The 16,534-nt window shown below is 40.2% G+C and overlaps 3 protein-coding genes across 5 annotated transcripts; 2 read left to right on the top strand and 1 right to left on the bottom strand.

Annotated features, from left to right (window-relative positions):
* Positions 1–110: 110 nt before the first annotated feature.
* Positions 111–7,576, bottom strand: daw1 (dynein assembly factor with WDR repeat domains 1). 2 transcript variants are annotated; one of them, XM_046388706.1, is made up of 13 exons: positions 7,474–7,576; positions 7,159–7,231; positions 6,796–6,940; positions 5,959–6,017; positions 5,757–5,879; positions 5,529–5,628; positions 5,168–5,275; positions 4,585–4,691; positions 4,329–4,431; positions 3,706–3,820; positions 3,395–3,471; positions 668–830; positions 111–497 (listed from the first exon to the last, which is right to left on the bottom strand). In XM_046388706.1, the coding sequence occupies exons 1-13, from the start codon at positions 7,511–7,513 to the stop codon at positions 463–465; spliced, it is 1,248 nt and encodes a 415-aa protein (XP_046244662.1). In that variant the 5' UTR covers positions 7,514–7,576; the 3' UTR covers positions 111–462. The 2 variants fall into 2 exon arrangements, with proteins under 2 accessions (XP_046244662.1, XP_046244663.1); XM_046388707.1 differs by having other exon boundaries at positions 7,155–7,231; positions 7,474–7,540.
* Positions 7,577–8,125: 549 nt separating this feature from the next.
* slc19a3b (solute carrier family 19 member 3b) lies at positions 8,126–12,959 on the top strand. The gene is made up of 8 exons (XM_046388929.1): positions 8,126–8,251; positions 8,458–8,637; positions 9,149–9,314; positions 9,410–9,725; positions 9,957–10,108; positions 11,530–11,722; positions 12,256–12,397; positions 12,644–12,959. Exons 1-8 carry the CDS (start codon positions 8,126–8,128, stop codon positions 12,794–12,796), a joined length of 1,428 nt encoding a protein of 475 aa, XP_046244885.1. The 3' UTR covers positions 12,797–12,959.
* A 105-nt stretch (positions 12,960–13,064) lies between these two features.
* slc19a3a (solute carrier family 19 member 3a) lies at positions 13,065–16,522 on the top strand. 2 transcript variants are annotated; one of them, XM_046388695.1, is made up of 7 exons: positions 13,065–13,467; positions 13,941–14,068; positions 14,195–14,762; positions 14,851–14,932; positions 15,665–15,857; positions 15,966–16,107; positions 16,211–16,522. In XM_046388695.1, the coding sequence occupies exons 1-7, from the start codon at positions 13,321–13,323 to the stop codon at positions 16,358–16,360; spliced, it is 1,410 nt and encodes a 469-aa protein (XP_046244651.1). In that variant the 5' UTR covers positions 13,065–13,320; the 3' UTR covers positions 16,361–16,522. The 2 variants fall into 2 exon arrangements, with proteins under 2 accessions (XP_046244651.1, XP_046244650.1); XM_046388694.1 differs by having other exon boundaries at positions 13,833–14,068.
* Positions 16,523–16,534: the final 12 nt, after the last annotated feature.

The raw sequence follows: 16,534 nt of genomic DNA, 5'->3' as shown, positions 1-16,534 counted from the left end.
AAGCTTATTTACAGTTTTACACAGCATTAGATGAGAAGACTGAAACCACTCTCATGTCAAATAGGAAGCTACGATGAGCTAGCTTACGTAGGGGAGCAGAGGTAAACAGCTACTGTGTTCGGGCTTTATTATAGTCTTACATTCTTCAGTTACATTTTGTAATTATGGTTTAATTTCTAAACTTGATGCACACACACTAAAGTGCAGCACCAAGTGTGAAGGTGGTACAGTCAAGGAACAAGTGAAGCAGATTTAGTAACAGGAGGATGATTCAAGAGATAAATTATGTCAAGTGGAAATGATTTGCTATCTACTTTAACCTTACACAGATGCTGAAAACCACTTTTACCTAAAGAAGTTTGCAATTAGTAATCCACACTTATATAGACAGTAATGCATGGTCAATTGACTATTCTGTCCATGTGCATGTCCAGCTGATGTTCTGCGTGGGCGAGTGAACGATCAGTACCAGATGCGGCATGTGTTATCCTTGCTGCCTGCAGAAGAGCACAAACACGAACAGGTGGCTGCACAGAAGGACACAGCTGCACTCTTTTCATCTAAAATGTGCAATTAAGCATTTGTGACGGCCAACAAGGAGCTGCTCAAAGCTTCATTTTGACAGTGTGTGGCTGTCTGATGCGCTGTGTGTGTTGACAGTGTATACCTGTAATGATAGTGTCACCCTCATAGTTGAAGACACAGGAAAAGATCTCATCAGTGTGCCCCAACAGAATTTGTAGGCATCCCCCTGTATGAACATCCCACAGACGAGCTGTCTTGTCTGAGCTGGCAGTCAGGACCCTGTTGCCCTGGGGGCTGAAACAGATCTACCAAGAGAATCAGGTGAGTTTGTTTTATTCAGAGGTCTGCTACACGAGCAGTAGAGTGGGGAAGAGGGACTGCTCAATAAGAAATTATGCCAGAAGAGGTTGAAATGACAGGAAAAGGAGAAAATTGACCACATCAGCAGCATTATTCCACAGGGGGTCATTCAACTTTAAATACTAGAGGCACCAGTGGCACACTTTAGTGTAGAGTTTTTCCAGTTCAGTATTATGAAAACCATAGCTGAATCTGATTGTGTTAGACCCTGGGTTTATCATTCCCTGAATGGTTATGTATCACCGTAGTGAGGTAAAGGAAGAGATGATTGAATGAAGTTGGCGCTAGATAGCCATGAAAGTAAAGTATGTTTTTATTAAAACTTTAAACTGAGCACCAGGGAGTGAGCCTCAGACAGGAAATGGAAACTGACTAGAGAAGAAGCTGACAAAGATAAAAGACCGGAGGAATAAAATGAGAGTGGAAGCTGTGACAGATACAGAAATGGAATAAAAATGTTCAAATAGACAGAAAAGAAAAAACATCAGGAAACAAGAAATGATGGAGAGAGGTATAAATAAACAAGACCCATTTCCATATTACATTTTAATTCTAACCTCATTTCCTAAGTGGGTTCACACTGTAAAAATTACAAAGATATGTATAATCAGTTGTCAGGATAAATACTAAAATTGTATGATTTGAGTGTGTTGCTGATGGATGCTATGTAACCTAAGGAACCAGCTTTGGTTCACCGACCTCAATGATTCATGATTCAAAAGTTGAACTGTTTTTCTTTTAATGTTTCTGTTTTGCAGAGTTAGGACACTTGAAACCTCAACCTAATCAAAACTCTAAAAATTAAGACTTTACATTAAAATTGCCTCATTGCCAAATTTCACCATTTTGCTTGACCCTGCATTTGGATAAGATGGGTATAGAAAACAGGGCTGCTCTTGCTAGTGGAATCAAAACATCTGAAAACCAAAGAATTTATGAATTCCTGAAGTGAGATATTATGTATAGTAGAATCCACACAGAAACAAGCATGCAGGTTATTAGAGTCAGTTATTTCATTAACAGTCATTTATATTTTCCAGATTTAAAACATGAAAAGGCAGCACATGGAATTTACTAGAAAAGTGAGGCATACTGAAAATAAAAGCAAGAGCATACAGAGTGAGACACTGAAACAAAGGGACAGACTGATAGAAAAATAATAAAAAAACATGGTCATGGTTAAGATGCATGGGGGGGGTGTCCTGTTAGGAAGAGATTAGTGTCATAATCCTCTGGAATGATTCTCTATCCAGCCTATTTATTACTGAGTGCCTGATGTATTCCAGTAAACAGAGGCAACTTCTCAGCCCCTTGTACACTGAAGCCCTCAGGGCCAGTGTCTGCTCCCATTAAAGTAAAGGTCATTGCAGGGTCAAACAAATAAACACCTTATGCCAAAGTATGTGTTTAATGGCAGGGCATGTTAAACTACGTTAAAGGTTACTTTTGATAATCTCTGATTACATGTGATGGCATGGAGATCGCATTTGGTGCTCTGAGTTCAAAGGCTAATAAGACAAGGTCAGACCATGCTCACTTAGAGTCAGGAATGACAGATGGTATTTAGAATTTCTCATGGAGAAAACATTGAAAATCTAGTTTAGTGCCCAGAGATTCAATTAGTCAAATCAACTGAAGCATCATTACAGTCCTACGTCTTACTTGCTGAGCTTTTCCATGTGACACAGTAAGCACAAAACAGCCTGAAGCCAGGACTCCTGTCCCTCCACTTCAGCATCACAGTTTATCCCATGTTAACAAGGCGAGTAGAGGCAGTATCCTATTTACACTGGCCAGCAGAGCTGTAGCTGAGGGTTGACATTACACAAAAAGTACTCATTCAACTAGTAGTTGTGCCCCACAACCAAGTATAATAAAAAAAATATTTACAACCAAAACAGGTCAGATAAGAACGATGTTGGACAGAAAGGCCTGGCTGACAATCTCCGTTCCAGTCCATCCCAAAGGAGTTTGATGGGGTTGAGATCCAGTCAAGTTCTTCCACACCAAACTCATACAACCATGTCTTTATGGACTTAGTAGAAAAGGTCCTTCCCCAAACAGCCACAAAGTTGGAAGCATAGTAAGGGACCCCGCCCAACACTTGAAAAACAGCCCCTGTCCAAATACTTTTGTCTATATAGAGTATTTTAGAGAGTCTGATTCACTTCTGTGCTACTCTCTGTTCCACTAGTCTTCATTGCACAATGCATGACTATAAAAAGCTGACATAAGATTTTGTTACAGCTTTTGACAGACTCAGATAGACACGCTAATCGTATGGGATATATTCATAGTTGTAGAATGCTAAACATAGATATATTGTTATGCTGTATCTTAAAACAACAACAGTAAATTCCTATTCAGATTATCAAAGAGACAAATTCCCCAGGTTGTAGCTTGTCCAAAAAGGATGAGACTTATCCTTTTTGGACAAGCTCTCTATGGTGACATAAAACAACTTTTCACAGGCTATGGCAAAGAAACCATGTTAGATCGAGTGACATACCTTGGAAATCTCTCCACCGTGGCCCTCTAGCGTCACAAGACACTCATGTGTGTTTGCACTGAACACCCGTGCTGTACCTGACAGGGAAAGGAACAGGTAGGGCTGTTAGTGTACAGGCACTTCTTTGACATGTCAAAATGCTGATTTTGTTACATTTATGCCCAAGAAACCAGCATATACACAAATCTATCAATCAGTTCTATCTATCAATCTGTCTATCTAATGTTCTATTTATCTGTCTAAATATCTATCTATAGATTGCCATGTTTATTAGAAATGTAAAGTTTTAGTGAATGAACTGTAAGTCTCACCATCAGCAGAAGCAGTAGCAATGAACTGACCACTTAAATCAAAACACACATCGAGCACCTCTTCTTTGTGCCCAACTAGAGTGGCAGTACACTTCCCACTGACTGTCTCCCACAACTGCAAATACATGCACATAACACAGGATGCTCTGAGTGTCATAATTATGCACATACAGACAGGAAAGCAAGCACGAGCAAACACAAACTAGGACACACATACGAGACATACACACTCTCATAAAATACGCCAGCATGTAGCTGTTAGCTGTCTTAAGTGGCCTTATTTTAACCATCTTCCCTGGAGGAATGCAGTGAGGTGGATAATTCTTACTTGAGAGCGTGACTCATCTTGGCATAATTAAGGAATTAGGATTTAATTTTTCGTCTTTAAATGATGGAGACCCCAGAGACAGGAAGTGGAGAGAGAGTGTTAAACAGAAGACTGTGGATATGAATGCAAAGAGCTAACCATCTCAAATACCTCTGTCTTACAATAGTTAAAAATACTAAATGATTGACAAACTTTGTTGTGAACAAAAAATATAAATTCGCTCTATTAGGGGACTTTTTATATTTGAAAGAGTTAAATAAAAAACAAATACAATTGCTATTTCATGATAGTTCACCTTGCAGGTTTTGTCCATAGAGCCTGTGACTATCAGGGAGCAATCCCAGTTAAACTGAACATTGCTGATTTCCCCCCTGTGACCAATCAGAGTGTGGACCCGTCTGAGAAAGACAGTAAAGGCAGCAGTGAGTCGATTCTGCAGTCTTGTATGCAGAATCAAATCTATGGGTGCTATGCGTGTATTGTACAGTTTAACTCATGACAGACGTGCAAAAATCAATGCATGCATTGCAGTAACAAAGAAAATATCTGACCTTCCTGAAGCAACATCCCATATAACAACTGTGTGGTCAAAGGAGCCAGTGACAAGCTGATTTCCCACTGTGTTAAAGCACAGAGAGAGGACCTCTGCAGTATGACCCTGGAAAAGTAATAGCATTATCCCACATTGGCTCATTTCCTTTTTCTTCAAAACTCTTTCCATGTCCCTGCACAGATGAAAATGCACACTAACCATGCAATATTATTTACTGAAATAAACATACAGACTTACGGCTCAAAGGTATATAAATAAAAATGAGCACATGCTTAAAATTCTGCGCTCAAGTGACTGCTGTCAGCATGATTGATTCTTTGAGGTGTGAAGTAATAAAAGAACAGGGAGAACTGCAAAGAGTTGCTTCTCACTGAGACAGAGCCAACCAACCAAGCAGTCACACCATGGACCCACGTGCAGTCTGCACATCAAAGAGAGCTCACTACTCCCCTCAATTTAAGAATAATTACTGGTTGAAATGAAGGAAAAGTTAATCAGTGTATTTATAATGAATGGATGTGAGCCATACAAAAAAGCAAGGCAGGCATTGCGATATAGTAAGTAAAGAAAAGATATCTCACAGTCAGAGTGGCCACCTCCTCCCCAGTTTCCACATCCCACAGCTTGGCAGTGGCATCCATGCTGCCTGTGGCTACTAGTGTACTCTGGGGGTTGAACGCCAGGCACACCTACACAATACAAAAGTCTTCTTTAAAGTCACTAGTGTTGGATTCAAAGCTAAAGGGATCTGGCAAACTTTTTTTTATCTAAGCACTAAAGATGATACTAAAGTATAAGCATTAAACAATGTAGTTTAAATGCTGGGCCCAAGGTGGAGGCGTGTGGTCATTCACACAGTAGTGTATAGCATATGAAGCAAAAACTGACTAAAAACAAACAGATAATGAATATTTTTCAGTTAAACCAGACTGTCATACATACTATTTCTGCCGTGTGTCCATGAAAGGTGTAGAAACATTTGCCCGTTTCAGCACACCACAGTTTGCAGGTCTTATCAAAAGAGCCAGTGGCGATCTTGTCTCTAAGTTTAAGAAAAACAAAATCAATCAAAGCAACTTGCATTCGTGAGATGAACAGCACCTTCCAAAACCTAATACATAGAGCAATGTTCTCAGTTACAATCCAAGTCCTGCTGAAACAGCTCATTACCCATAGGGGTTGTTGAAGGCAATGGCATAGACCACATTCCTGTGACCCTCTAGCGTGTGCAGCTCTGTGCCTGAGGCTGTGTCCCAAACTCTGCATGTCCTGTCGTAGCTCCCAGTTATAAACCTGCAGAGTGTCAGAGAGAACAGTACAGAACAGCACAACAAACAAGTGCCAGACTTTCGTGTGTTGCAGATAAACCTACCTTGACCCTGATTTATCAAAGGCAACATTTGTCAGTGGCAGTATGTGTGCCTTAAGCTCCTGCAAAAGAGCAGACAAAGCTTAGAAAATATGACCTCCAAGGTAAAGTAATTATTTATTTAATTCATCTTTACGATTAATCATATAGAATTACTGTGATTGTGATGTAATGCGAAAACTCTCACCCTCCCACAGAGGTGGAAGGATTTTCTGTCTCCACTCCATCACCAATTTTAGAAACAGGCAGAAAACATCACCATCTTCTGACCTCTAGTCACGAAACCAACCCTACCTTCTTAACAATTACCGGTAAGTTATGTGTATTCCTTATACCAAGACACTCATGCAGCACCTATTGTGATTAGACTGGTGGCATGTTTCTGATTCTAAAAGTTATTATCCTTATCACTGCTGCTCTCTAGTGCCTCTTTGGAGCACTGGCTAATTTCACGACTTCTAACTTTGCACAGATGTAGATAACACTCACAAAGAACAAAAATCATGCAACTAATATACTGATGTAATTAGCTCATTATGCCAAATATTTCATCATCCAAAATCTTTTCAATTGCCAATTGAGTAACACAGCTTTACAGAAGGCAAAATCCACTTGTGTTTGTTTAACTCTCTCAATAGATACATAGAAAAGACAAAGAGCTTTCTACACTTATTTCACAAAACCATACAAAAGATTTTACAGCCTGTCAAGGAAAACTGAATAGCAATACACTGTAAAGGAAAATGAATGAAGGGCTACTTTATTCAATCCAGATGTCATGTCAGTGCGTTGATTCAGTTGTTAATGGCCTGTAATGCCAGTATGAGTCCAGTGTCTGACCTTAGAGAAACAGAATCTGTGGTGGTTCTGTTGGCCTTGTTTCTGCTGAAGTCGAATGATCAGTTGTTTGACCTGATCAGCCCGGGACTCTGTGATGAGAGGCTCCGATTGCATGATTTCTGCCAACAACTCATCTGGGTTTGTGCTGTATAGTGGGAAAATGTCATTTTTAAATGTCATCTCACCTCGTAGTGTTAATTTAAAAAGTTGTTTAATAATGAAATTATAGCATTCATAAGAGATGAAACACTCCAACAAAGGGTTATTACGAGCACACAGTTATCAGCTAGCCACGGTGCTGTTAGCTTAACTTCATGAATGCTACCGTATATGAGTGTGAGTATATGTATACAACTCACGCACTCTGGAGTCAAATCCAGAAGGTCGATTGATTTGGTCCTCAAATACCCTCCTTTGTCATATTCCAATATTATACCTGGCAGCAGAAAAACAAATTCAGCAACAAAAGGCAACTCAATTGACCATAACAGTGTAACAACAGTTGTAACAAACGTTAACATTAACTCAGCAAACGCTAACCACCATGGAGCTACAGTTATGTTGGCATACAAGTTGTTGTCAGAGTTGAAAACATTCCTCTACAAAAGGGCGGCTTCCCCCTAAAAGAACAACCGTAACAATTAGGACAACTTTGAGTTAATCAGTTAACTGTATTACCTGGTGGATAATACCTAAGAAGGAACCGCTTGAGTTTCATGTTGCCGTGTATTCAGGGCACTTCACATCACCGATCAACAAAGCCGTCGCTATGGCGATACAGGCCTGCGTGCAGTCGCTACGCATGCGCACTATGAACATAACAAAACAACCCACAGGTTGGATGACAAGTTGGTTTTTCATACGCAAACTTACTGCTTCTTTATTTTCGCATTAAACACAGAGCCCACAGGGAGAGCCGTAGAAATAGTGGGGTCCGTATTATTCGTTCTGAAAGTCTGAGTTTTACAATTTCGTCAGTGGTGTGTTTTACTCCTAGTTAAGTAAGGAAAATAAACAACATTTTAGAGTGCGGGTGGGGAGTCACTTCTGTCGAATTGTTTCATAAAATCTGTCACATAGGCTTGAACCCAGCTATCTCTGTTTCCCAACAGGCCAAAGTCTACCGCTCATAAACTGTGACAAAGGCACGTGTAGATGATAAAGATTACTGTGTGTCCATCTTAGCTACTGATGAATACCGGCAGCTTCAAAAACGCACTAAGGGGAATGGTGCAGGTTGTCCGACTTCAAATTAAGACCAAGGTGTAGGCAACGCTACTGGAAATAAGAACCAAAGACAGTCCCTGGGATATTCTGCTGAGACACAAGCATGGTCGGCTGGGCTTATCCCACCGCAGTCCTGTCACTCTATGGGTTTTTTGCTAACTGCAGAGTAGCAGAACCTTTCCTCACGCCATACCTAATTGGACCAAACAAGAACATCTCTGGAGAAGTGGTAAGAATGACAGACACATGAAACACTGTTCTGTGCAAACATGTGTACATTAAGTTACTTTACAGCCTGTATATATATATCAACTACTGTATCTTTTATTAGAAGCACTTATGAGACCAACTGCTCTTCAGTTTTGACTGACAATGGGAAATGCATGCCATGGACAAGAAATCAGCAACTTATTCTCTGGTGCTTGTTTCCCACAGGTGACCAACTACCTGTTCCCCATCTGGACATACTCCTACCTGGCCTTCCTGTTCCCCATCTTCCTCCTGACTGACTTCCTGAGGTATAAGCCCCTCATTATGGTACAGGGGCTTTTCCTAGTCACCAACTACATCCTGCTCTGCTTTGCCCCGGGCCTGCCTGCCATGGTCTTCCTTCAGGTCCACTGAAACGCCGATGAAAATTGTTGAAACCTGTTAAATAGTACTGATGTTTCTCATGTAACGTTCAAGTTTTATTCAGAATAATCAAATATGCAGCAGTTATAATTCAGAAATGCACCAACCCAACTTAAATAACCTAAAATGAATAAGATGCAATAAGGTCAGTAGCACAGCTATGGATAATATAAGATAAGATAAGATGAACCTTTATTAGTCCTGCAGCCGTGGAGAAATTGTCAGTGTCACAGCAGCACAAGAACAGCAAATGAAGGTACAAACAGGAGGATATTTACACTGATTTTTTAAGAAAATAAACTATACAAAACGCACACAATATTTACAGTACTGCACAATTATTTACATTATTAGCAGTAAGACTTTATTCATGGTCATCAGGCAGTATTGCTGTGCTGTTGCATATCACTTAAGAAGAACCTCTAAAAATAGGATGCACGATTTGTTCATGATTTGCCACAGCCTCCATAAAGCTGTTCCATTCCATCAACAGGTCAACTATGCTGTAGTGACATCCACGGAGGTGGCCTACTTCTCCTACATTTACAGCGTGATTCCAGTTGAGAATTACCAAAAAGCCACTGGTTATGTGCGCAGTGCGATGCTGACTGGATATACACTTGGTGCCTGCCTGGGCCAAATGCTCGTCTCCCTGGCAGGTAATAGGTTAATATAAATGATATTTGCCTGCACATCTCAAAATTAATAGCAAAGCTAACTATGAGGAATTTTGAGCAAAAACTCTAATCAACAGGAGTGGACTACTTCTACATCAATGCTACCACTCTGGGGATTGTAAGCATGGCTTTTCTCGTCTCCTTCTGGTTGCCCATGCCCCAGAGGAGCCTGTTCTTCAAAGGGAAAAAGGCTGCAGCTCAGGGCTTGCCGTCCCAGCAGGAGGGGCCACTGGGGAGGGATGGGCCTGAGGAGTCAGTGATGTATAAGGATGAAGCTGACTCAGGGAGAGAGGACATGGAGAGTAATGGCAATGCTGGCTGGTGCAGCAGGGAAGCTGTGGCCACTGCAGGCAGTCTACTTTGGCAAAGCTTCAGGGAGTCGTATTCATCCAGGCATTTTCTTTTTCTGATTTATTTTTTATCAATGCACATCACAATTTGAATGCAAGTGAGCTGTTTATTCACATTTTGCACTATAGCTTTGTTTTACTTTACATCAGCAAATGAACAAATGCAATGGCTATTTATTGTGGTGTTTTTCTATCATAAGGTAATGCTTAGCATTCTAGTTACAATCCTGAAAATATTTTAATGATATTAATTTTAATAAATCCCACCATGCAGGCATTTAATCTACTGGTCCCTGTGGTGGGCTCTGGCCACAGCTGGCTACGTGCAGGTTTTCAACTACATCCAGCTGATGTGGGACCATATAGAATCATCTGCCACATCATCCATCTACAACGGTGGTGTAGAGGCTGCATGCTCTCTTGTAGGTAAGACTGTGTGTCCATGAATAGGTGTGTGTAAGAGAGAACAACATTCAACTGTATGGTAAAATCATTCTTGAGCTACTTCAGTTGGAATCAGTATTATCACATAGAGTAATGAAAGGATAAGTCTGGTGATATTCTATACTTAATGTCAACAAATACCATTAGATAATCAAAAATGAATTTATCACAATAGACTTAGACTTCCTTTATTTGTCATTTGGATTTTCATCGCAAACGAAATTTCGGTACAGTGGCTCAAGCATAGCAGGAATTACCGACAATATTCTTTAAAAGAAAAAAAAGTAAAAAATATAATATATACACAATAAATATGCAGTAAAAAGTACTTGAAAAATGAGATATTTTGTATAAAAAGTCAGTCGGCATATATACATATGTACTTATTATTGCACAGTGATTACTAATTATTACTATTATTATTATTACTAATACTCACTGTGCAACAATAAATATTGCCTGTGTAGCCAAGGCTTGATGCAGCTTATTCCTCTATTCCATAGACCCCAAACACTATTAGAAACACATCAATAATCCACTCTATTGCACTGGATTGTTCCTTCAGTACAATGAACATTTGCACTGCAGTTGATTTTGACTCGATCCCACATTCAGCTTCCCGTTGTCATAATTACTCTCTCAACTCAATAATATTATCAGCTTTTTCCTTCACATAAATATTATTTTCCAAAATTACTATTACTATCCTGTAAACAGGGTATTAAAAAGGGAGAATAATGTGCACAGTTAATGAAAGAGTGAAAATTGCTTTCGAAAAGTGTAATTTCACAGAAGAACACGAGATTCACAGAAGCAGGGAATGATTGATTTTCACTACATTGGAAACAGTTCAGTTAATACAGGGAACAGGCAGATGTTTGCTGCTACGTATATAGAACAAAATAACATTTAACAATGTTATTTAAAGCTGCCATGTGTGATGGCACATAGACCTATAAAACTTGCAGATAAAATAAAACTACCAAGCTATTCTTGGTTTTGTGGGATAGCTGATTAAATGGAAAATATGTATTGATCTGAAAGGCAGCACCGTGGTCCTGTTGGCTTATTCTCAACCTTCCTTGGCACGATAAGAAGAGTAATTGCTTCAATTAAAGAGACAGAGTTAGGAGGTAATGGGTTTTCTGATTATTGCTGATAGTTGATTCCATGAGCTGGGTGGAAGTGCTTCATCATAACAGGTGACTGCTGTGGAGGCCACCGAAGGCATGTGTGTGCCCAAGGTGCTGTTAAGAGGCCATGTCTTCATAACAATGTTCAAAGAAAGACATTTTTTCCTGAGGATTAATGAACGAATCACAACAAGAATGAACTGGCACAGTGGGGGTGTTGTCCACTGTGACGACAGATGATTCACTTTCATCTTTGTTTTCATGGGTCAGGTGCTGCGGCGGCTTTCTCTGTGGGCCACATCAAGGTCACCTGGGCTGTGTGGGGAGAGCTGGCATTAGGGATCTTCTCAGCTGTAGCCACAGGGGCTGTGTTTCTAATGGCGCTCACCAGCAGTATCTGGGTATGCTATGCTGGTTACGTTCTGTTCAAGTCCTGCTACATGCTCCTCATCACCATCACAACGTAAGTTCACTGTAGAATTTATCCAGATCAGACTTTTATTCTGCAGTGTTAGTGTGGTTTTTTTCATAACAGTCCCTCTCTCAGTAGATGCACCGAACAGCAAAGCTTGAAGTAACCTACTGAAACCCTCACAGTAATTGTAAGGAAGATCAGTGCAGTGTAGTTTTATCTGTGAAATAAGCTTTACATTGTTGTTTTAGATTAGGGCTGAAACTACAGATTTATCATTAACTCATCTGGTTATGTTTTCCATTAAACAAATCATTGTTCTGTCTATAAAATGTAAGCATGAACCATGTTCAAATTACTGCTTTTGTCCCATTCCCTAACTCTACAATATACAGTTTTTATTAATATTAAACAAAGAAATATATAAAAAAGAACCTGGCTAAAAATGTCTGTATTTTTGCTTGAGAAGTGACCCCAACGATTATTTAACTAATCAAAGTAGTTCATTCATTTTCTGTCAATCAGTCGATTCATCAACTAAATGTTTCAGCGCTGTTTTTCAATGACAAGAACTCTGTCTTTAGATTTCAGATTGCATCCAAACTCTCCATGGAGTGCTACGCTTTGACTTTTGGGATCAATACTTTTGTAGCCCTTTCACTGCAGACCATTCTAACATTCATAGTTGTGGATGAAGCTGTACTGGGGCTGGACATTGTGACACAGGTTTGTCCATACACAAGTATTAACTTTTCTTGATACTTTTTTTCATTTTACTGGCACTATGGATGTGGATGAGAGTGAGCAGTAAGCAGCATAAGTTTTCTGTCCGATAGCAAACACCAAAATGTGTAGACATGGCGACACCTAGTGGTTGTCATGTGCTTTTGCATGGAGACATACTTAGTGAAGGTTGTTGTACTGCGTGATTAAAATGATAGTGTTGAGGATGACAGAAGGATTTCTCTGCAGTTCATCGTCTATGGTAGCTACTATGCTGTCATTTCGGTGCTGTTTCTGGTTCGAGGGACCTACACCGCCTGTTCAAATCAGCGTAATCCTGAGCGAGTAGACACCACGGAACAAGAGCCCAGCGTGGAGGTGATCTCTGCTGAACGTTTCTGAACAAGGACATCAAAGCGTTGTTGGCTGTGCTGTTCCATTTGTTTATTTGGAATTGAGCAATTAAGCACACAGCATGCAACATCATTACTGTTTTCTAATGAGTGTAAATCTAAAAATCTTATGGTTTTCAAAATTGTGACAATAGATTAAACAATTACCTTGAGCCGCTGACATCAGTGTTTTCCATATTATCTCTATGACACAGCTCATTATCTCTACAGTAATCTAATGAGGAAACCAAACAACAACACAATAAAACTGCAAAAATTACTGATTAGATAAAGTTCTGAGATGTCTGCTTTCCTGTTTAATTTGTGACACGTGTGTCTTGGCTGGAGCTGGATCGTCACCAAGGCTGTGCTGCTCTTTGACCGGGTTGTTGATTGACAAACCAAGCTCAACACTTGGACAACATCAGGTCTTTCCTACTAAAGCAGGGCAGCACACTAGAGTGTGTACATATATATATATATATATATACATTTACACACACATACGTGAAAGAAGTGGAAGAAGAGCAGAAGATGGAAGCACTGAGGAGGTGGAGGGCAGACTGGAGGTATCCCACAACTGTGCTGTGCATCTATGGATTCTTCAGCACAGTTAAACCTCTGGAGCCTTTCCTCATCCCATACCTGACAGGACCGGACAAGAATCTGACAGCAGAACAGGTGTGAAAGCATTGACAAATGACTAAAGGACTTGAGCAAATCATGAAGCAGAAAATATAACAATATACAACAATCAAAAAAACAATCATGGATGATTGCGAACAGTGTTTCGGTTTTCCATGTCAGTTTTGTGGTTTGTGACATCAAACCCTACAATGCATAATATGTAGTTACTTTTTTGTACCTGAAGAAACTACAAGTTAAATCATTACAAAACTTGGTAAGTCACAGTAAAGTTACATGCAGCCTTTATTACATGAGTGGTAAAAATCCAGGCATGATTATAAAAAAGTTTGATTTATTGCTGTGAAGCAACATAAAATGGCTCTCTCACATATGTTTACCTGTTGCTGCTTCCTCATCAGGTAAACAATCAAATTTTTCCAGTGTGGACATACTCCTACTTGTCTGTGCTGGTGCCGGTGTTCCTGATGACTGACTGGCTGCGTTACAAGCCTGTGGTGGTGTTCCAGTGCGTCTCGCTCTTCATCACCACAGCAATGCTACGCTGGACAAAAAGTGTACCTGATATGCAGGCCGTGCAGTTCTTCTATGGGATGGTGACAGCCAGCGAGGTGGCCTATTTCGCCTACATATACAGGTTATACCCAAAGGGCAGAGCAAAGGCATCTGTCCTGCCAGGTGTCACAGGGCTCAATTTTGCATTGTCAGGACAGACATGTCATTTTGAATATGTTTTTTTTCTTTCTTTTTTTTTTTAAATCAGTGTGGTAGATCTGAAGAGGTACCGGAAGGCCACCTCTTACAGCCGCAGTGTCCAGCTTCTGGGGTACACGGTGGGCTCTGTGCTGGGCCAACTGCTTGTCAGCTTCAACCTCATGTCCTACAATGACATAATGGTATTTACTCTCGTTCTCACCTCCATCGCTCTCCTTACTTCCTGCTTCCTGCCGATGCCACAGCACAGCATGTTCTTTCATCGCAAACGTACTGGAGCCAAAATATCAACAGAGGCTGTGAAAGGGCATGCAGATAAGACTGGAGATATAAACGAGCACACAAGAAGATCAACCGTATCCTGTGAAGAATTAACAGGTGAAAATGTGGAGAAAGGAGGAGAAACAGAGCATGAAGCAGGAAAAGGACTGGATGAAAAAGGCAGTGAAAAAGGTGAGGACCTTGAAGATTCAGCTGGTTCAGAGACCTGCAGCAAAGTCCTCCTCCAGCTGTGGGGGGACTTCCGCCAGTGCTATTCCTCCAGACAGCTGCTCTACTGGTCAGTGTGGTGGGCAATGGCCACTTGTGGCTATAACCAGACTGTCAACTATGTTCAGGTCAGTTGCAAACTTAAAAGCTGTACCTAGTTTGTTTGTGCATATTTATTATGGGATGACTTAATGAACATGGCAAAATACCCTGCAGGTGCTGTGGGAGCATGTGCAGCCTTCTTCTCAGAACTTCAGCATCTACAACGGAGGCGTGGAGGCAGTGTCTAACCTGCTGGGTATGTAACATCATATAAAGGCTTCCAGTGAAGCATAAGGACTAGAACCAAGTGCAGGTATTATGATATATATATATGGGAAGGGACACTTTGCCGAGGCATTAACAAATGCTTAAAATGTCCCTCCAATGTAGTTATATAAAAATAAATAAAAAATGGCATGCGAAAACATACCACCGTCTGAAATAGTCATTAGCAAAACTGATCATAATCATAATTTTTTTCATATTACTACATTACTTTCAAATGTATTATAAAACAGAAAACTATAAAGAAATATTGTGTAAAGATGTTAAACATGTTATGTATCTCAGCATTGTGAATAGTTTTTTTTAAGTGTTATAAAAATGCTAATGATTTTTGAAATCTGCTCGGGGGGCAGCAGATTTGTTGACCCCAATGGTGACTTCAGGGCCACAGCCTTGACAGATAAACTAGTAGCAGGTGACGAGTCAAAGTGGAGCAAAACATCAACGCCTCCAGTATTCATTTAAGGCTCCAGAGTGACATTTCCTGCACCACTGCCTTTTGTTTGTTTATAGCCTCGATAGAACCTTTAATGCTAACTGTCCGTTGTTGTGGCCAGTACCTGTTATTCTGCTATATGCCTCATATCCAAGATATGTACTTGATTAAATGGAGGAACATGACTTATGGTGACAGATATCAAACCTCCATCCTTGTTTAATCATCAGCTCTACCATAACAATCCTAAATCTTTGTGTCTTGCAGGTGCGGCAACAGCCTATGGTATAGGGTTCATAGAGGTGAAATGGGAACAGTGGGGAGAGATGGCTCTGGGTGGATTTTCTGGACTTGGTTCCGCAGCACTCTTCCTCATGACCTTCATTAGCAACATCTGGGTGTGCTACATTGGTTATGTTGTTTTCAAGTGCCTGTACATGCTGCTGATAACAATAGCCATGTAAGTGTTTGAGGTAACAGGAGTTGTTTAACCCCTTTATTCAGACCTAATTTTATTGCAGGCAAAACAGGAAAAATAACATTTCAATAATGAAAACACTTCTATTAGGTACCAGATTGCAGCTGACCTGACAATGGAAAGGTACGCACTGGTCTTTGGAGCAAACAACTTTGGAGCCTTGGTTCTACAGACAATCATTACTTCTGTTGTAGTTGACAGTAGAGGACTGGGCCTGGGCATCATTCCTCAGGTGAGCAGTCTGCACAGTAAAATGTCAGTCAAGTCTTCTGTAAATGTGCCAGAAGATTTTTAAATGTCCACTCATCACTGAAATTGAGTGCTTTTTCTTGCAGTTCACCATATATGCCAGCTACTTTGCAGTCATCGCTGTTGTCTTTTCCCTCCGGGGAATGTTCACCATTTGGAGAGCACAAAGAAGCAGCAAAGACTCCACACCTCCAGTGAAAAATGAACCTCCAGACTCTCATGAACACAGATTCTAAATTAAAGGAATTTTACACCTACCAACAGAGATAACCAATAGTGCTTTTAGCCCACATTTTTAAAAGAATAATTAAAAAAAAAATTCAAATTACTGACTGCAACATCATGAATATATTTTTTTTTTATACAAAACAAATATACAAGATTTCCATACATCCATATAAATGAATGGT

Source organism: Scatophagus argus, chromosome 5 (genome assembly GCF_020382885.2).
Source record: "Scatophagus argus isolate fScaArg1 chromosome 5, fScaArg1.pri, whole genome shotgun sequence".
Lineage (NCBI taxonomy): Eukaryota > Metazoa > Chordata > Actinopteri > Scatophagidae > Scatophagus > Scatophagus argus.
Note: the sequence above shows the minus strand (reverse complement) of the source record. Positions and strands in the feature narration are given on the sequence as shown.